This window comes from Zootoca vivipara, chromosome 16 (genome assembly GCF_965207765.1).
Source record: "Zootoca vivipara chromosome 16, rZooViv2.hap1.1, whole genome shotgun sequence".
Lineage (NCBI taxonomy): Eukaryota > Metazoa > Chordata > Lepidosauria > Squamata > Lacertidae > Zootoca > Zootoca vivipara.
In genome coordinates, this window is record NC_142599.1 from 4,416,716 (window position 1) to 4,438,038 (window position 21,323).

Sequence of the window (21,323 nt, forward strand, 5' to 3'; positions counted from 1 at the left end):
AGATAAGAATCCATCAGATTAGAGCATGCACTGATCTACACACATAAATTCATGCACAGGCATCTTCCAAAAACCAATCCCAAACACACCCAAAAAGGTTTCATGGCAATTGGCAAATGGTAACGGGCAGTACTGTGAAATCTGGAAGCCCCTAGTTATGAACCGGCACATGGATGGTGGATACAGATTCAGTCATTCTGACTCAAGGAATGAGGCAGTTGAGTAGCTCAGCAGCTGTATCCACAACTGAGCAGTCCTGTTTAGGATCCACTTGGCTCGCCCCAACAAGGGGGAGGGGCTAGAAAAGGTGCCCTAAACATAGTCTGCCTCCCTTTTCCCCTGACTGGGTTACTGGGCCCAATAGGATCACCACCCAGTGGTCATAAAAGACAATAGAACTTTGGAACATGAAATATGCAGACTTTGTTGGATAACACAGATAATGAGCACCCCGAATGCAGGACTGCCACCATTGCAAGAGAGTTGTGACGTTTTAACATCAGTATTGCAGTGCTTCGAGAAACTTAAAAGAGCAGAAAAGGGACAACTGAAGGAAGAAAAAGGAGGCTACACATTCTTCTGGAATGTTTTTGGTCTACCTGAACAAGAACATTGAAGACATGGAGTAGGCTTTGCTATCAAAAACCAGTCTGTGTCAGAAGTCCCTACCACCATTAAAAACCCAACAGGCTACTAGTCTCTAAGCGCTTATGCACTGCATGTCGATGAAGACATTAAAGAAAAATGGTATTCTCAGCTGGATGCCATCCTATCAGAGACGCCTAAAGAGGATAAAATTACCCTCCTGGGTGATTCTAATGCAAGAGTTGGGTGAGATTTCGATTTGTAGCCTGCGACTATTGGGAAAGAAGAAATTGGCAACAACCAGAACAGAATCTTACTTTTTACTTTATGTGCAGCGCACAACCTTGTTATTACCAACACACACTTTCAACAAAAAAATACATTTAAAACATCATGGAGGCACTCTCGGTCAAACCACTGGCACCTCTTAGACTATGTAATTGTCTGAGCAGAGGATCGTGTGATGTGCTCCTTACCAGAGCTATGATGTCGATGACTGCTGGACAGATAACCGATTAATACGTTCCACAATGGCTATCAAGATTATACCTAGGAAGGAAACTAAGGCACAAAATGAACACTCAAGCCCTTCAAGATCCCATTAAGCGGGACTGCTTCCAAACGACTCTTAAGGACCATCTGCTTTCGGAGTTCCCTGCATTGAGGAACACTGGACCAACGTAAAAACTTCCATCATTGCAGCCTGTGAACAAACTATTGGATACCAAACCAAGAAACACCAGGAGTGGTTTGATGAGAATGACAGTGAGACTGAACACATTATTGACAAGAAAAAGGAAGGCCGTTCAGATCTGGAGGTTTTTAAGCAGATGTTGGATGGCCATCTGTCATGGATGCTTTAGCTGAGATTCCTGCATTGCAGGGGGTTGGACGGGATGGCCCTTGGGGTCCCTTCCAACTTTACAATTCTAAGATTCTATGAGATGGAGGCGACTGAAAACAGCTTCAGCATGGACTTGATGATCCTGGGGGATCCCTTCTATGAATTGACAAGATTACCAGCTGCAAAGGTGGGAGGAGGCGTGGCCTGATGATGCAGTCCCAGGAACGCCCCGCCCACTTCCGACCTTGTCCTGGAGAGTCTCGAAGCCGCCGCCGGCCGGTCCCGCTGCTTTCGCTCTCCTCCTTCGCAGCGAGGATCCTGCGCGCTGCTTTGGTCTGCAGGTAAGAGCCGCGCCTTCCTCTCGCTCCCTAGCTCGGCGTTGCAGGCAGGCGTGCAGCGGGTGGCCGGGTCCTTCCTCGCCTCCCTGGGGAGCTTCGGGAGGGGATGTGGCTCCTTTTCCTCCCGGTCCTGATCTCTCTCCCGCACCCAAAGCCCTGGGGTGGTCCCATCCCTGGAAACCTGCTTTCCATTTCATTCCACCCTCCTCTCCCCCTGACGCAAGTGCAAGGCAGCGCTTAATGCTACGCTGCCTTCGCAACCAGATACCAGAAACCGGCCTTTTCCTCCTCCGGGATTCGACTCCGAGCGTAGTCTGAGTAAGCAGAGCCGCAGCTGAGCCCTTCGAGCCCGGGGGCGAAGAGGACAGTTGGCCCAGGAGGACCAGGCAGGCTGGTCCGAGTTCAAGACATGCTGAAAGGTCTGGTGCTGCCTTGTTCCCCTTGTCGGACCATTGCTCCCAGTGATAGAGTTGAGAAATCTCACAGGGCAAGCAAGACCAGCCATGTCTACTCCGAGGAAAGCCCTATCTGAGTGTGTATTGCTTACCTTCCCAAAATGTGGCAAGTCAGCAGCCCGGCTGTGTTCCACGGAGCGGGACCCCAGACACTTGCCCTGAAGTCAGCAACACAGAATATTCCATAGCCTCTTACTCTCGCTGGCAGCAACTGACCCAGGCAGAAAGGGGCTTCTCCCAATGCTTGTTACCTGGGACCCTTAAACAAAATTAACACAGACGTTAGGGATTGAACCTGCCACGTATAGCAGACTCCTATTGTGCCATGGTTCCTTCCCTTAAATTGGATTTATATCTGCTTAAATTGAAGCTCTGTGGACATAATTGTTGTCTCTTGACCTCCCCTGACTTGCATGTTTATTGCGAGGATGAAGACGGGGATACTTTCATGCAGACTACAGTAAGCCCACAATTTAGGAGCATTTAACTCATGCACACCCAGCTTTATATGCATGACTTTTTTTTAAAAAAAGGGGGGAGCGGGGATATGGGGGAAATGACTTTGGCATTCCCACCTGCCATTGAACCCGGTGGGTTTTGACTATACCGGTATGTGATTTTGGCTTCAGGTGCAATCCCTGGAACATAAGTTGCAGGCTGTATGTTAGAGGTGAACATTTTGCTGTATTGCAAAGGTGGGAAAGAAACACCATTGATTTAGAGTCCAAAACTGGAACTTCCAGACGTGTGCAGAGTGATTTCACCTTTGCTGCTGGTACGTCACAGCTGCCCCCAGACATTTGGGAATAGGAATGCCAAAGTGCCTTTCATTTGCAAAATGACTGAGCGTTTGCAAAAAGACACAAGCAATATGAACTTTGGGGTCCCAGGTTTTAATAATCCTCCAGGGCAACCTACTTCACTGTTGGTCAGCTTCTGCCATCAGGAAGCTCTTTCTAATACTGAGTCTAAATCCCTTTTCTATATTTTGAATCCATTGGGTGCTGGTCTTGCCCTCTGCAGCACCAGAAACCAAAGTTGCTCCATCATCTATTCTATGGGACATCTGTGTGATTGAAGATGACCTCAAGTACCCAACCCCTTTCAGCCTTTTATCTGCAAGTCATTCACCACCTTTCTCCTCTAGAAAAGTATTTTTATTTTTCCATGGAGATGCTTACTCTGGCTGAGTTTCTCCCATCCTCTGTTATGTTTTGAATCCTTTTGCAAAGTGTTTGGCCCCTTAGCTGCCAGGGTGCTGCATAAAGGCCACAGGAAACTGCCTTATTAGCAACTCAGGGCAGGTTAATTTCCCATCTCCGCCATTTGACTGTCAGCTCCAATGACTCCCTCCTGGCACAGAGAGGGGTCTTCCACAATACCTGCTATTGGATCCTTTTATCTGGAGAAGCCAGGGATCGATTCTGGGAGTTTCTGCGTGAAAGGCAATGTGTTTTACTGAGCTAAGGACTGTCCCTAGCAGACTGTGGATAATCTTCTATATACGTACAGTATATAAAAATGTAAAGGGTCCATGTTTGGGACTTTCCACTTTTCTCGGAAACCGCTTGACCAATTGCATTCAAATTCGGACACAGTGTCCAGTACCAATACGCAAGTGCCAACATAACCTTAGATTCCACACGTGGCAAACTTTTGGCAGGTAAAAATGGAATTTTCTCAAAAAAACCAAACATAACGCCCTCCAGTGGACGTCAAAGGAACATACACCTCACCTGCTGCCATTGGCTGCATACTATCACAACAGAACATTCCAACCAACTGAATATGGGCGTTTAACAGAAAACAACACCAATGCGGGGGAACTGGCCAGGCCACAGGGGTTTGCGAGGGGGACAGGGTGGGGCCAATCACAGGGATGAGCCAGGGGGTGAGGGCAGGATAGGTCATGGGTTGGGACAGGGTGTGGCCAGTCACAGGGATGACCTGGGGGTGGGGGGGAGAGGGCAGAATAGGGCATAGGTCGGGACAGAGTTGAGGGAGTCACAGGGATGAGCCGGGGGGGAAGGGAACAGAATAGGTCATGGGTCGGGACAGGGTGGGGGGAGTCACAGGGATGAGCCACAGCAATGTGTGGCCGGGACAGCTAGTGCACATATATTTTCCAAACTGAGCAATGCCACAATAAAAATCAGACAACATTTAATTGCCTGTAAGGAGTATATTAAAAGGAGAGCAGCTCTAGCAGATGAGTGTTACCGGCAAATGGAGCTGGTAGAATCATTGGGCTTCATTAGGATTTTCTGCAGGAAGATCGTATTTGACTCTTTTCCCCCTGTAGATTTATCTTCAGTGGGATGACTTGGCAGATTCCTCTGGGTATTTAGCTGAGTTGATCAATGTTTATTATGCTGTTAACAAGCTTAATTGGTTGGACCAGAAGTTTGGTGAAAACATATTCTAGATCTAGTGAGCCTTTCCACCATAATTTGATGACAAACACATACACCCCAAATTTGTGTTTGTGTGTGTATAATCAAAGATTTTAAAACAGCTAAACCGTTTCCTGGTTTTGAAGCTGCAGTGATGGTAAAACATTGAGCAGATTAATAGTTGTCTGTTATGTAGATGTTAACAGCAAAGCAGCTCTGCTTTGGGGTGGGGGTGGCGCCATACTCATTCTTTTGTGTTTGAATAATTAGGATTTTATTCTTTTCAAGAAATTGGTGTAATTTTGATTATTTCATACGGTATGTTCCAAGATATGAGAGTCCAGATTCAGTCCTGGATTATATGATGGCAATAAGGTATTTCTGAGCATGTGTAGGGTTCTGCCCTTTACCACTAAGTAACTCATCCGGCCTTCAGACATTGAGGATAAGATGCTATCAAAGTGGTTATGGTAGGCTTCAAATTCTGAATAAGAGAATTTGCAAAACTGTAAACGTTTTGTGGATTGCACTATTTTTGTAAAATGATGGGTTTCAATAAGCCTTGTTTTTCTCTGTAAAAAGACTAAGGCCAGCAATAATAATAATAATAATAATAATAATAATAATAATAATAATATGCCTGAAATATGTGCCGTGTCATAAATAGCAGTCCTCAAGAGTTTACACTGCTGTGTGCATATGTGAGTGTGTTTTAGAATTCATTTTGTACCCCTTGAAGCATTACCCCCACCCTTCCTCATTTCTCCAGTCCTTGTATTTGACTAAAGAAGTTAAAATATATTGATGAGGGTTCTTGATTCTACAACCTGAGCAAAAAAATGGCAACATGACACCTCAAATATGCTGCCTAAAGGGCAACTGATCTGTTACGCTGAGAGAGACAAAGCTCAAGGGTGTGATGTTGGTAGGTTTTCTTCACTGCAGCTAAAATAAAAACGGATGTTTTTTGCAGGGGTGGAAGAGAGAAAGAAGCCCAGACATTCAGGAAACTTAATGGAGAGTCAAGAGATGGGTAATGGTCAGAGCAGCCTCCCCCAGCCTGGTACTCTCTCCAGGTGTTTTGCACTACAACCCTTATCAGCCTGAGCCAGCGCAGCTAATCAGGGATGGTGGGAGACATGGGCCAAAACATCTGGAGGGCACCAGCCAGGCAGGGGAAGGCTGGGATATAGTGCCAGGCAAATTCAGTCTAATCTCACAGGGGGGTTGTGAGGATAAAATTGGAAGGAGAGGATCATGTGTACCTTTGAATTCTGTGAAGGTAGGGTCAGATGCATATGTAATAAAAATATAACCCCTAGGTGATGCGGCCAACATCACACAGGGTGGGATCCTTCTGCTTACTAGCTGATAAGCAAGAAGAGTCCAATGTAGAAAAGCTGCCTGCAAAGCAGTCTCACACCCCACAGGACTGATCTCTCTGCTCGAAAGCTGTTCCGTGAAGACATTAGTCCTGGGGGGTATCAGGCGGGTGTCAGGAGTATGGGCAGGAGTCAGGCTCTGGGGCCTGTAGTGCTTTGCAGGACTGGGGCCTGCCTCAGCTTGTGCTGGAGAAGCAAGGAGTGGTCACTCAGGTGAGGCCACTTGATACCTCACTGCACCTGGTGGCAGGAGCTGGGAGGGATAAAAGCTCAGCATTTCCCTTCAGCTCTTTGCCACAGCAACGCTAACCCTGCCTGGTTGCCCCTGACCTCTTGCTCCTTGAACCCTTGCTGACGCCTTGCTCCTTGACTCCCAGACCTTCGCCTCTGCCTTGCTCCTTGACCCTGCGACTGCCTGCTGCTGGACCCTCAGCCCTGCACCTGTTCCTGCTTCTACATCACCATCTTGCCTCTGGTCCTGACATCCCCAGTCAGGGCTTCAACCGCCCGCCGACCGGACCGTGACAGTGGGAAGGTGAACCACGGCGCTGATCCTACCTTCACCTTGGAAGAGGCAGTGACCCCGCCTTTCTGCTTAGTTTTTCCACACTGCCTCTCTGTCCTGCCTGATGCCCTGATTGCCACAAGTTGCTCTGGCTCATTCAACCTGACTTGCAGTGACCTGTATCTGTGCATGCGCAAATCGCCTGAGACCTATTCGACTCAGGCCTTGGTCAAATCTGGTCCACAGCCCTAGTGTGTGCTAGTTAATTGATTGCTTAAATTTGCATATGGGTGAAAACAACCAGTCTGAAGTGAGAATCTTGCTCCTCCCCACTCCATTTTTGGATGATCTGTGCAGGTGGCATCTTAGAAGAGGCATTTGTTCCTAAGTGTGAGAGAAAAGAGGAAAGATCTGCTCTTTATTATTTATACCCCGCCCATCTGGCCGAGTTCCCCCAGCCACTCTGGGCTGCTTCCAACAAAATATCAAAATCCAGAAATCCATCAGACATTAAAAGCTTCCCTGAACAGGGCTGCCTTGAGATGCCTTCTAAAGGTCTGGTAGTTGTTGTTCTCTTTGACCTCTGGTGGGAGGGCATTCCACAGGGTGGGTGCCACTACCGAGAAGGCCCTCTGCGTCGTTCCCTGTAACTTGGCTTCTCGTAGCGAGGGAACCACCAGAAGACCCTCGGCGCTGGACCTCAGTGTCCGGGCAGAACGATGGGGGAGGAGATGCTCCTTCAGGTATACTGGACCGAGGCCATCCTTATTGATAAGGAGTTTGTCAACTAGAAAACTGGACAGTTTCATCTGTAATGTGAAGCTGCAAGGAGAGTGATTTGTGCATTTGGGTCATTCTCTTTTCATTGGAACAGCAACAGGCAGCAACATCTCTGTGGCCTGACTCACCCTAGAACATTTTTTAATTTATTGAATTCATTTGTAATTCACCTTTTCTCCAAGAAGTCTGGGTTGTGTGTGTCTAGAGCAGGCATCCCCAAACTTCGGCCTTCCAGATGTTTTGGACTACAATTCCCATCTCCCCTGACTACTGGTCTTGTTAGCTAGGGATCATGGAAGTTGTAGGCCAAAACATCTGGAGGGCCGCAGTTTGGGGGTGCCTGGTCTAGAGCAGTGGTTCTCAAAGAGTGTGGTGCGCCACACTGGTGTGGCAGGAGAGGGTGGCAAGTGTGGTGGGAATATTCAAGCACAATCAAAGAAACATTGAAACATTGCAATACAGTATAGTATAGCATAGCATAGCATTTTTTTTTAAAAAAAAGCAGAATATGGATAGATATCTTTTTCAAAATGAGAGCAAAAGCATCAAGTGGTGCTGAGGACACTCCTAGTTGTGATCCATAATTGCTCTCTGCATATGTGCCCAGAAACAGAGACCTGGAGAATAACTGGCTATTCTTCTAGAGTTCTCCATGACATATTGTTGTGAACAGGGATTTTCAACTCTGACAAATATGAAAGAACAGAAAAGAAAGAGGCTTCTTGGTGTTGATGAGGGGATGAGAGTTTCTTTATATCAAATTAGACCGTGTGTGTGTGTGTGTGTGTGTGTGTGTGTGTGTGTGTGCATGTATGAGAGAGAGATTACCCGGCAAAAACAAGTTCATACCTTTCATTATGTTTGTATACATAAAGTACATAGGTAAGAGGCTTGTTTATAATTGTATTTGGGGAATGATTCATGTTCTAATATAGCTACATTTTTCTATACTTTCTAGATGCCCCATGATCATATTATAAAGTTGATGTGTTCCACGTTATAAATCAAGTGCTTTTTGTTTTCCAGAGTATTTCTTATCAATAAAAAAATCGGTGCGGTGTGAGCTAATAGATTGGGCTGTGAAATGGTGCCTGGGCTAAGTCACCCAGAGATCCTGGATCTCCCCAGTCCTAGTCCAGCCCCCTAACCCAGAGATGGGGAGCCTATAGCCTTCCAGATGTTGTTGAACAACAACTTCCATCATACCTGATCATTGGCCACACTGGCTGGGACTGATGGGAGTTGGAGTCTAACAACATTCAGAGGGGCATCCTTGTTATGACCACTACAGCAGCATATCCCAGAATCCGGTGTGATGACACATATGGAGAGATTCTTCAGCACACTGGTCTTAAGTAGGAAGGAGTCCTTGAAGGTAGGATACTTGAGCGGGAAAGAATACTGCATCCATGTGTGCATTTTACCAGCAGGGGACACTGTTACATGCAGAAAATCCTCTGCCCACCCCCCTTTAGCACAACTGTGCTAAAATGTTGTGATTTAGGTGGGAGGAGGGTGTGTAGTGGCTGTTGTTTTGGAGACAAAAATGTCTAATTCAAAAGAGCTTAAGGAGGTTTTTTTGTGGGGTGAGTAGCATATTTTTTTGCAGGCCTTTAAAAAGGATGTTTAAAAAGGATGCAGCAAACACCAGGTGTATTATTGTTAGTATTATTGTTAGCCTCTTGGGCTTGCCAATCAGAAGGTCAGCGGTTCGAATCCATGCAACGGGGTGAGCTCCTGTTACTCTGTCTCGGCTTCTGATAATCTAGCAGTTTGAAACCACACTAGTGCAAGTAGATAAATAGGTACCACTGTGGCAGGAAGGTAAACGGCATTTCCATGCGCTCTGGCTTCTGTCATGGTGTCCCATTGCGCCAGAAGTGGTTTAGTCCTGCTGGCCACATGACCCGGAAAGCTGTCTATGGACAAACACTGGCTCCCTCAGCCTGAAAGTGAAATGAGTGCCGCAACCCCATAGTCAGGTTTGACTGGACTTAACCATCTAGGGGTCCTTTACCTTTACCTTACCTTAGCATGTATGTGGGTTTAGAGGAGGAGGGAGTGTAAAAGAGGGAGCCCCAATAAGCATGAATGAAAGAGAGAGGTGCAGTCTGACATTTCTGCTCTTATGATGCAGACTATACTTCTTTGTAGTCTTTTGGCCCCCTCCATACATAAAATCACATAATCCTTAAAAACACATAACCAATGACTAAAGAACAGCTGCCAATAGCTGCTGAAGAATATGTTGTTGTTTAGTCATTTAGTCGTGTCCGACTCTTCGTGACCCCATGGACCAGAGCACGCCAAGCACTCCTGTCTTCCACTGCCTCCCACAGTTTGGTCAAACTCATGTTGGTGGCTTCGAGAACACTGTCCAACCATCTCGTCCTCTGTCGTCCCCTTCTCCTTGTGCCCTCCATCTTTCCCAACATCAGGGTCTTTTCCAGGGAGTCTTAAGAATATACCGTACGTCTTAACCAGCTACCTAAAACTACAAAGAGATGGGGCCAGAGGCATGCCAGAGAAAAGGACCTTTCCTGCCCTCACCCCCTACTGTATATACTTTGTATACTTCTAAATACTTTGTTAAAACCACTTAGAAGCCTATTTGGGCATTCAGCAGCATGCAAATAAATATATACAGTAACTTAAATGCCTCTACCAGCTGAGGAGAACCTTTCATTAATCTGACAGAAGCATCCTGCTGTTTGTCCGCAAAAGCCCCTGCTGCCTTTTCAAAAATTGCCTTTTTCTGCAGCAGATTAGCACAGCTGCTCCCCCAAGAGTTATTCCAGCTGCCCACCGCCTCTCTCTTCTGTGCTCCTTCCTTCCATGCTGGAGTGTGGTTTCTAGTCTCTCTTATGCTAGTGATGAGGAGCCTGTGGCGGCCTTCCAGCAGGGCCAATGGGAGTTGTGAGTCCCAACAAGATCTGGAGGACCACTGGTTCCCTGTCGCTGTTGTATCGAAGGGGGACCCGTTTCAGGACAGGTGTTGCCACATTTTCCAGCAAAACGGCTCTCCATCTTGTTTAGTTTTTTAAATCTGCTCAGGAAGGAACCAACCCACTTTCCCGGTTCTATCTCCATGGCAACAGTCAGGAGGCCTGGAAGGGGAAAAGGTCTGTTATCCTGAGTTCTCCTCTCTTCAGTGTTCAAAAGTTTTAGGGTTTCTTGTAAGTAGATGGAAATGGCAGGACTTGGTCGCCAGGCAGGCATTTCAGCACATTTTGGCATTAAAAGTCTACCCAACTAGCACCCCCTGAAAGATAAGGGGAGCATCAGGTAACCTGGGTGAAGTGTTTGTTTCCGTTTAAAAAATTGAAAATGTTGACACCTAGCATTGATAAGAGAAGTTATTCACACCTGGTCTTTTACTGGCAGGTCCGGAGCAATGGCAGGGCCAGTGAGGGGTGGTCCCCTCCCCTGTTGATTTTCGCAATAGGTGGGAGCCTTGTCAAATCTCACCTGGCCAGAGTTGCTGCTTGCTTCTCTTCCACCGCTGGGGAAACGGCACCTGTGCCAGCCAAACTTAACAGAGCAGGATATTTTAGTGGGGTGGTGATGATTGGGATATTGAGTTATGCGGATATCTGCAATCCTTTTGAAAAAATGCTTATACAGTATGACTTTAAAAACCATAACTACCCCAGAGAGGAACTGTACCATTCCACATGTACTACTACTACTGATGATGATGATAATAATAATAATAATAAATAATAATAATAATAATAATAAAATTTTATTTATACCCTGCCCTTCCCAGTCAAAACCGGGCTCAGTGCGGCTGCCACAATAAAATTACAATAAGACATAAAAGAAAAAAAACTAATTAATTAAATACAGGTTAAGATACAATTTAAGATTTTCATTTTTTAAAATGCAGCCTCATTTTAAAATAGCCCAAATCAAAACCACAGGGAGGAAAACATAGGGGTCAGACTGGGTCCAGCCCAAAGGCCAGGCAGAACAGCTCCGTCTTGCAGGCCCTGCGGAAAGATGTCAAATCCCTCAGGGCCCTGGTTATTTTTATTGTGGACTGGAATGCTTTATCTGCTACAGAATTAATTGTTATTGGCAATAAAGGGGATGTTTATGATCTTTAATCCTTTTTTAAAATCTGTGCCCCTTCACTTATTACCGTAACATAGCCTGCTAACCATGAATTTATGCATCCCTGAAGAATTGTGAGGCAGCTGTACTAGGACAGGATAGTGAATCATGGGGAATGGGACGCAGGGGGTATTATTTTTGTGATTTGAAAACATTTACCTTGGTGTTTAAAAAACAACAACAACATTTAGCTTGGTAAGTCTCTGTTAGATGAAGAAGCACATAAACTACTTTCGGAAAAGCAACAAATTTTTATTTTACCTTTGAAAATGTCAGATAATGCTAAATAATAATAATAATAATAATAATAATAATAATAATAATAATAATAAGTAATATTAATAAATAATATAACTGCAAGTACTTGGCAATCATTTTTATGTAATTTTACACACACTTCACTTACCAAGCAAAACTAAATTATATTAATTTAACCAAAATATATTTCAAATTCCCAAGTCATGTAAAAACTTTTTAGAACCCCTCATTTTTGGAATTTGAAAGTTGAAAAATTCAGCATATCTTACTGTAACAGAACCTCTGCACACAGCCTGATCCCAAAGCATAACCTCTACTTCAGAGGATTGCAGAGATTGGTTTTCTGAGCCTCCCTTTTCTGGGAAGCCACTTTACTCTACCAGCAACTTGTGGAAAATGTGGACCTCCATCTGCTGTGTGTGTTGTGAGAAGAAACACAAAGCTCTTTTTCTTTTCTTTTTTCTTTTTAAATTCATCTTTATTCATTTTATACACATGAAAAAACAATACATTAACAAAATACAAAAAAGGGAAAAAAGAAAAAAACACAGGAAAAGAAAAAGACAAAAAAGAGGAATATATATATATATCTAATAATCTTGTAAAATCTTCATAACATTATAGACTTCCCCGGTTCCCCCCTCATTGACTCCCTATTTCAATTAATCATAAAGCAGTTTTCACATTAATTAAAATTTATTCTCTAATTATCACCATTCAATTTTATCTATAACCTCAATTTTTAAAAAAATATCCTTATATTCTATAAAACACGAAGCTCTTTTTCAGCCATGGAGTGGAATCCAAAGCATGTTTACTCAGATACAACTCATGTTGAGTCGATAAACTCACAGCGCAGTCCTAACCATGTCTCCTTAGAAATAAGGCCTATTGAACTCAAATAGGTTGTAGACATTTCCTAATCCACCACATTGCCATAAAGCAGTATCTTCTTCCCACAGTGGCTGGAGAGGGTGATACAGCCTGAAATCCCCCTGTGCCACCTTCCATTGTGCCTGCATGTTGTTTTCTCTCTTTCAGAAAGGGCTGGTCAAACATGTTTGCTTTGACCCTCGACTAGGAGGCTTTCTGTTCTTCCTTCCCCTTCCCAGCGGTCTCCAGCTGTTTCTCTGCCTCTACCTCACGCCAGGACCATCCGAATGATGCACGCCTGGAAAGCAGTGGTCGGCACTCTGGCCTTCACAGGCCTGGATGTGACGGTGACCACCTTGCTGTACAAACACAGCCGCAGTGGTGGCAGCCTCCTTCAGGATCTGAAGCACTTCAACATATTCAACTCCATGCTGGACATCTGGGGGGCCTGCCTGTACCGGAGTTGTGTGCTTTTGGGTGCTGCCATTGGGGTCGCGAGAAACACCAACTATGGTCCCAAGCGCTTGAAAGGATCCCGGATCTTTATCACACTTGTCTGCCTTGCGGTGGGGATTTACACCCTGGTCAAGCTGCTGCTCTACTCGGAGGTGAGGAAGACCATCAAAGACCCCTGGTTTTGGGGTTTGTTTGCCTGGACATACTTATCCCTTGCAGCCACCTTCTCCTTGTGGCAGATGCTTTCTTTGGTGAGACCTGCCAGGGAGACTCTGGGAGTAAATTCTGAATCTAGGACTGAAGCAGAAGAAATTGGGGATCCAAGTTTGCCTGGTGCCCAGGAAAAGAAAGAGGAGGCATCAGCAGCCACCATTTGTAAGCTGTTGTCTTACACCAAACCAGATGTTCACTTCCTTATAGTGGCCTTTTTCTTCCTCTTAGTGGCTGCTTTAGGTGAGTACATCCCTTGGTGAGACTATAGAAAGCTGTCTTATACGGAGTTGGATCATTGGCCCATCTACTTCATTGTTCAGGACACAGGTGGCGCTGTGGTTAAACCACATAGCCTAGGGCTCGCCAATCAGCAGGTCGGCGGTTCGAATCCCTGCGACAGGGTGAGCTCCCGTTGTTCAGTCCCAGCTCCTGCCAACCTAGCAGTTCAAAAGCACGTAGTGCCAGTAGAAAAATAGGTACCGCTTCGGCGGGAAGGTAAACGGTGTTTCCGTGCGCTGCTCTGGTTCGCCAGAAGCAGCTTAGTCATGCTGGGCACATGACCCGGAAGCTGTATGCCGGCTCCCTTGGCCAGTAAAGCGAGATGAGCGCCACGACCCCAGAGTCGTCCGCGACTGGACCTAATGGTCAAGGGTCCCTTTACCTTTACTTCATTGTTGTCTACACCATTGTTGTCTACATTGTTGTCTACATTCAGACTTCCACTTGTCCTGCCATTTTCCCCTCAGGAAACCCAATTTTACCGCTGAATTGTAGCAAATGCCAATTGGGTTTTCCATGGATTGAGGTTTACTCCGATTCAACCCGTTTGCTAAAGGGTGGGTTTTCCCAGGGAAAGTGGCGAAGCAAACAGAAGACTGCTTGTGCCCTTGCTTAGCAAGCGCAGGACAAGCGGAAAACCTCTCAGCCCCTTGCTTTCTAGGCATGGGACGAGCAGAAGTATGGATGAGCTCCAGGGGTGGGGAGCCTGAGGGCCGCATTCCCTCAGGGACAGACTTACAGAGGCAATGGACAGACTGCTAACTTTGTACAGTTGGCTATAGTTCAGCCACGTAAAAGTGAGAGATTCTGGTCCATACATTTTTCCAGTCCAGCAAGCAAGAGGCACTTTTGCAGTTCAAGAATAAATCCCAGCCAGGGAAAACAACCAGAGGAGGGAGTGTGGCCTGGGAGGAGTCCAAGGGCCAAATAGGGAGGTCTGGACTGGCAAAGGTTCTCCAGTGTTACTGACAGGGGACATGGCCATCTCTGCCTAGAGGTGCCAGGGATGCCAAGTGGTTTCTCTATCACTGAGTTATGGCCCTTCCCCTAATAATACTTTCCAGTTGTATATCCACTGCAGGCAGGTGGCTTCTTACTGTGTTTATATCCTCCTCCTCCAACGAGCTCAAGATACCGTGTGAAGCTGTTCCTGTTTTATCCTCCTAAGCCACACTGTGAGGATGAGGTTGGGCTGAGAGATTGTGACAGGCAGGCCCATGGGCACCCAGTGAGCTTCATGTCTTAGTTGAGGTCTGAACGCTTCTCTACCAGGTCCCCTGTCCAATGCTCTTGGCCAGGCATCCCCAAACTGCGGCCCTCCAGATGTTTTTGCCTACAGCTCCCATGATCCCTAGCAAACAGGACCAGTGGTCAGGGATGATGGGAACTGTAGTCCAAAACATCTGGAGGGCCGAAGTTTGGGGGTGCCTGCTCTTGGCCACAACATCACCCTGGCAGGTGCAAGTAAATGTCAGGGTTGTGGCAGCTCAGACCCAAAGCCCTTAGGGCTTTGCCCATCCTGTGTCCCTCTTGCAGGCCACATCCCTCACTGGCCTCATGATTGCATCCTCAAGTGTCGCTCTGTGTGGCTAGAAGGTGCCCTTGAACCACAATAATGCAATTTGCTTGCCTGGACAGTGGTTTGTGTGAACGTAAATCTCTGCTTTTTGTACAGTTGGAATTTTATATTTATAGTCTAAGGGTTTAATCATTATGTGTATACTGTTTAATTGCGAGCAAGACCCCTAAGCTGTTTACAAAGTAAACTTACAAAATAATCAGTACAAATAAAAGGGTGGGCTTCAACTGAATCCTGTTAGCGGAAGCACTGCTTCCACCTCTCCTCCCCCAGCACACCCTCTGTGCCCCCAAATTTGACTTTGGGGGGTTGGGAGAACCCCAACAAAAGCATGCAGGAGGAGGAGAGGGGGGGGGTTGCTCCGTCTTGCAAAGCGAAATGCTTGCCCTGATGGAATCACCTTAGCAAAACACTGAATTCCTCCCCAAGTTAAAACATTTTTTAAAAATATTAGCCTGCTATACAGAGGTAAGATTCAAATGTGCCACCCTTCCCACTTTTACCTTTGGTCGGACGCATCACAAGAATGCAGCCCCTCAAACGTTGCCTCTGTTTTAATGTGGCCCTTGGGCCCCTGCTGCTCTTCCTTTTCAGGGCTTGGGAAAGACAGCAAGGGGCCAAATGTGTTTGAAGATAACAACAGGGATTCTTGTCTTTAAATCCTTCTTGGGTTTTTGCCTTTAATCTGCCTTGTCATCCCCTCCAACAGGAGAGACATTCCTTCCATACTACACTGGCCGGGCCATTGATGGAATAGTTATCCAGAAGAGTATGGAGCAGTTCTCCACAGCGGTGGTCATCATGGCCCTTCTGGCCATAGGAAGGTAGCCTTACTTGAGTAGTTGGACCAAACTGGCATAACTGATCCACAGGCGGGCTGGGAAATCTTGCCATGTTTCAATGCTGCATAATGTGACGTAGTGGGGTTATCTTCCATATAGTTGGGGCCTGAGTATAGGAATCCATTCCCTGCTTCTTCTTCATCTTTTTAACTTGCAGAGAGGATCCTATTCCATTTAGTCCCATAATTCTTCTTCTTAAAAAGGAAATTCCTTTCTTAGCTGTGGTAACCATTTTGGTGCCCTGCAGATATTGTTGGGCTGCAACTTCCACCAACCCCAGTGGCAATGGCCAGTGGCCAAGGATGATGGAGGAAGTGACCCAATGGCACGTTGAGAGCATTGACTACGTTTGGTGTAGAGACTGAGGCACCCTGGGAAAGATGTTCACATAAGCCAGCAGCTCAGAAGACACTGATTTGCGTACCTTTAAAAATAAGGGTCCATATTCCACTTCCCTTTTCATTTTAACTCCTCTCACACACTCTGGATAGGAATCGCATGTTGCATGCATGTCTCTCAATGACTTTTTTTGCTGCCCATGGCTGCCATTTTGTGATCACACCCACAAAACATTTATCAATATATGAGTACCGGCACTTCATTTTTTAAAAAACCAAAATAATTCTACTGCACTGACCAGACTGGCTGGGGCTGAAGTCCAACAACATCTGTGAGCAAAATAAAAAAATTCCTTCAGTAGCACCTTAAAGCAGCGTTTCTCAACTGCTGTTCCGCGGCACACTAGTGTGCCGCGAGACGCTGGCTGACGTGCGGCGACGAGAAGGGCGATTTGCATTGTCACGTGCCTGGCGGCCGCCAATAACCAGCACTAACCCACCGGAAAGGAAGCCGGCCGGGTCACGACGCGGGGCGAGCGCAGCTCTCAACAGCCACCACCACGGGAGGGTGGTTAGACAAACTTAAAGAAGCTGGCTGGATGAGCTCAACCTGAAACTTGCTGAGCAAAGGATTGTGCTGGCAGAGAAATCAGCGGCTTGTGAAGCCTTATTACAGGAGATTGCAACCAACACAGCAATTGGCAAGTGTTTCTTACAGTCATAATTATATAGTCAATATAGGGCGGCACAGAGTTAAATTTTTTAACTTTTTTAATGGTGGTGTGCCTCGTGATTTTTTTCATGGAACAAGTGTGCCTTGGCCCAAAAAAGGTTGAGAAACACTGCCTTAAAGACCAACTAAGTTTTTATTTTGGTATGAGCTCATACCAAAATAAAAACTTAGTTGGTCTTTAAGGTGCTACTGAATGAATTTTTTTATTTTGCTTTGACTCAGACCAACATGGCTACCTACCGGTAACATCTGTAAGGACACAGCTGCCCTTCTCCTTCACAACTTGAAAGCTTTTATAACGAAACATCCACCATCTCTTGACCAAAATTTCATAGGGATTCCAGAAGGCAGAGGAAGCGGCTTCTAGGCCAGATCTAGACTGCTGGCTCACTCTAGATATTGAGCAAGTACAATGAAATGTTACTCTCGGGGTGGCCGTCAGAGTCTCTGAAGCACTTGGTGCTCCTGTGTCCCATGACAAGAGTGGCCAACGTGCCGCCCTCCAGATGTCGCTGGACCATGGCTGCCATCAGTCCCAGGTCAGGGTTGATGGGAATTGGAGCCAGCAACATCTGGAGGGCACCCACATTGGCTGGGCCTGTCCTCAGGTTCTGCCTTGGCTCCTTCCTCTTGCATGGTAGGACTGGGCTGAGGGTTCGTGTGTCGGTGTCTGTCTGTCCTATAACGTCTCTTATCTGCAATCAGTTCATTTGCCGCAGGTATCCGGGGCGGAGTCTTCACCCTCGTGTTTGCTAGGCTGAACATTCGGCTACGCAACAGTCTGTTCCGGTCGCTGGTCTCTCAGGAAATGAGTTTCTTTGATGAAAACCTTACCGGTGGGTTTCTTTTATCTGTGCTGTGAGATCTTTTCATGTCAGGAAATGGAGACATGTAGAATTACACAGCAGGGAATATCTCCAGTATAACTATTGGGGTGGGGGAGGCTTTAAACTGGGGGTCTGAAGGACGACCTCCCCCTGTGTCAGCTGTGAGGGAGATGGATGGAGGATTAAATCTGTAAATTTAAATTTAAACCTCCTGCCCCATGTATGTGGGAGAAATATGAGAGTAAACAGGCTATGGGAACCACTTGTGCACTTTTGCAGCTTATTGGAACTAGGAATTAGGCAATTACACATTTTATCCCTGTTTATTTGTAGTCTGCTGACCTCTCCTCTCCTTGTCCCCATTGCTGAGAATGAAAACACATATTTTAGTAAAAACAAAAAGGTTTACTTACATTTCAGTGCAGGCAGGAAATACACCACAGTAGTATGCAGGTTAAAACACTTCTTAGTTACAAAATACAAAATTACTTTTCTAAATGGAGTCTGGGTTCTGAGCAGAGCCAAGGCATGTATGTCTGCTCATATTGCTGGCTTGAAAGAAAGAGAGAGAGAGAGAGCGCACTCAGGCAAAAAAGACGTACGAAATATCTCCTTTGTTAGAAATTCCCACAAAAACATTAAGGAAGTGATCTCATACAGTCTTTTCTATATTGATTTAAGAACTCTATGACTGTCAGCCCCTCATGTGCCTGTCTGGTGGTAACAACAACAACAACAACAACAACAATTTATTATTTATACGCCGCCCGTCTGGCTGAGTTTCCCCAGCCACTCTGGGCGGCTTCCAACAGAACATTAAAATGCAATAATCTATTAAACATTGAAAGCTTCCCTAAACAGGGCTGCCTTCAGATGTCTTCTAAAAGTCTGGTAGTTGATTTTCTCTTTGACATCTGGTGGGAGGGTGTTCCACAGGGCATGTGCCACTACCGAGAAGGCCCTCTGTCTGGTTCCCTGTAGCTTGGCTTCTCGTAGTGAGATAATCATGCATTTGTGTTTTTTACTGGTAATCCCACAAGTTTGTGGGCATTATGCTCAGATGATCAAGCCTCCACTCCATATGGCCTCACTGGAGAGATTTTGACTGTGATAGCTGTGACTTAAAGGGAAGCAAGGCCTTTGTTTTGGAGTGACCAGAAACAAACACCTTCTCACTTCACTCTGAAACTATTTTAAGGCAGCAGCGCAAAACAGCATGGCCAGTGGTTAGGGATTATGGGAAATGTAGTTCAGCAACACCTGGAGGGCCACAAGCTCCACACCTTTCCCCTTTTACTTCAGCAGGCACTGGTTGAATTTAATAGGCTTTGGCATCTTTTAAAAATCATTCTTTTCTCTTTTGTACTGCAATTGTTTTTAAGTATTTTCCCCCCACACACACTTTGAACACCGGAAAAAAACAAATTATAAGTGTTTTATATAATCCACAAGGAAACAGCAATATTGATTGCTTATCAGTGCCACTTAATTGTGTCCAGAACAGACATTTAGTACTTGCAGCAACTCATTATTCCCATTTTACAGCCATCATTTTATCTGTACACCTCCTTTCCGTAGTTCAAACCATGCTCAGATTTACAACATGAAGGAAATGACATATTTGCAAACATCAAAAGTACCGGTAGTCATAATAAATGAATTAAAAAGCACACAAGCAAACTGAACAATTTTCACAGGAATCATTATAATAAGATCTAAAATAAAGATACAAAAATTAGAATCATAGAGTTGGAAGAGACCACAAGGGCCATCTAGTCCAACCCCCTGCCAAGCAGGAAACACCATCAAAGCATTCTTGGCATATGCCTGTCAAGCCTCTGCTTAAAGACCTCCAAAGAAGGAGACTCCAACACACTCCTTGGTAGCAATTAATTAATATTATTAATAACAACAACAACAAGACCTCCTATAAAATACCCCCAGCCCAAGAGTCTGTTTGGTGGCTCTGAGAATAGCAGCTACTTCCTGTTGATGTGAGGTTCCACAAATCTATACAATACCAGTGCAAAATTTTTGTTTCCCTCTCATCCTTGCAGAACTGTGGCTTAAGGAAGCTTCTCAGGCTGTTGAATAGAATTATAGAGTTGGAAGAGACCCTGAGGGTCATCTAGGCCAACAACCTGCAGTGCAGGAATCCTGCCCACAGCAGTCCCTAGGTGGCCTCAAACCACCAACCTTCTGGTTAACAGCCAGGCACACTGACTCATTGCATCACTGTTTCTCAATCAACCCCCTAGAGGAGGACCAGGGAACCTCAGCCCCTCTTGGAATCCACCCCCCCCCCCAAGGCTACTCCCCTCCCAGACCCCCGCTTTGTAATCTGAGTGTTTTTGCCTGGCTGGGATCTAACATTGAACTCTGAAAATGCTCCTTGCTTGCCTGCATGAAATTAATGTGTGCATGCATAAAAACTAGCCTGCCATAAAGGTAAAGTTTACATTCAGGGGGGGGGGGGACTTCCTTTTTTAGAGCTCCAGGAACAAGAAAAAAGGGAGGGTATCTATTTTTATGTACACATGTGTTCCTAGCTCTCCTACTCTATGGTAGTCCACAGCGTAAATAGAGCAGCTGGCCTCACTCTAAAAGTTAAGAAGATGCAAGGGAACTGAGGCTGATAGGAATGTGCTCAAAGACCCGTTGCTCAAGTGCTCAAGAATTTGAAATGCGTATTAATTTGAATGTTTTTCCAAAGAACCATAAGCCCCGCCCCCTCGCTGCGTTGAGAAGCTCATGATCTAAATCGAGGTGGTCCAACACGAGGCCTGACCCTGAGGCCTTTTCAGAAATCCTTGGCAACATTTGATGTCCACACACACCCTTGCACTGCCTTTCCAAAACCAGATAAGGCACTACTAGGCTTCTGGAAGGAGGCGCGAGGGCTCTGACAGGTCCTAGAGTTCTCTTTCCTCCTTCCCAAAGCCTATTTAGTGTTTTCCCAGCTTTGGGAAGGAGAGCTCCCAGACCCTGCCAGAGCTCGGTGCCTCCTTTCCCAAGCCTGCACCTTGCTTAGCCAGCTTAGGAAGGCAATGTGAGGGCTGGTGGGGATGTCAAATTTTGGGCTCGCTCACCCCTCCCAGTGCATAGGCAAGGCAGTGTGTGGCCCACGGATTCCGAGTCGAAGTATTCTTGCGGCCTACTTGGTATCAGAAGTTGAACCGCCCTGAACTAGGCGATGACGGTGTGAGAGAACAATGAAGAGAAGGAAGGAGCGGGATACGCATTGCTAATGGCACTGGCATGTGGAAATGCAGGTACACATGGCTAGGTTCCACTCTGGCTGAGGGTGGGGCCCAAGGGCTTCACGGCAGAACTGAGCTTCAAGTAGGATTTGATGGATGAAAGAAACATGACGCAACATGTAGGGATTGGGGAGAGGGCAGGTGGTAACAAGCGGGGTGAGCAGAGCCACTTAAGGAAGCCTGGAGAGCCCACTATGTATTTTTCCTGCTGCAGGCATCATGCTCTGCCGTATCTGGTGCTTTTTTCTGGGGGTACGCAGGGGTATG

The 21,323-nt window shown here is 46.0% G+C and overlaps 1 protein-coding gene across 1 annotated transcript in view; it reads left to right on the forward strand.

The window, feature by feature from the left end:
• Positions 1-1,640: 1,640 nt before the first annotated feature.
• The window catches only part of ABCB9 (ATP binding cassette subfamily B member 9), a 41,172-nt gene continuing 21,489 nt past the window's right edge, over positions 1,641-21,323 (forward strand). The window contains exons 1-4 of the mRNA XM_035099079.3: positions 1,641-1,770; positions 12,698-13,438; positions 15,766-15,880; positions 17,675-17,805. Of these exons, the coding sequence (XP_034954970.1) occupies positions 12,817-13,438; positions 15,766-15,880; positions 17,675-17,805 (868 nt within the window). The 5' untranslated portion in view covers positions 1,641-1,770; positions 12,698-12,816. The remainder of the gene's footprint in view (positions 1,771-12,697; positions 13,439-15,765; positions 15,881-17,674; positions 17,806-21,323) is intronic.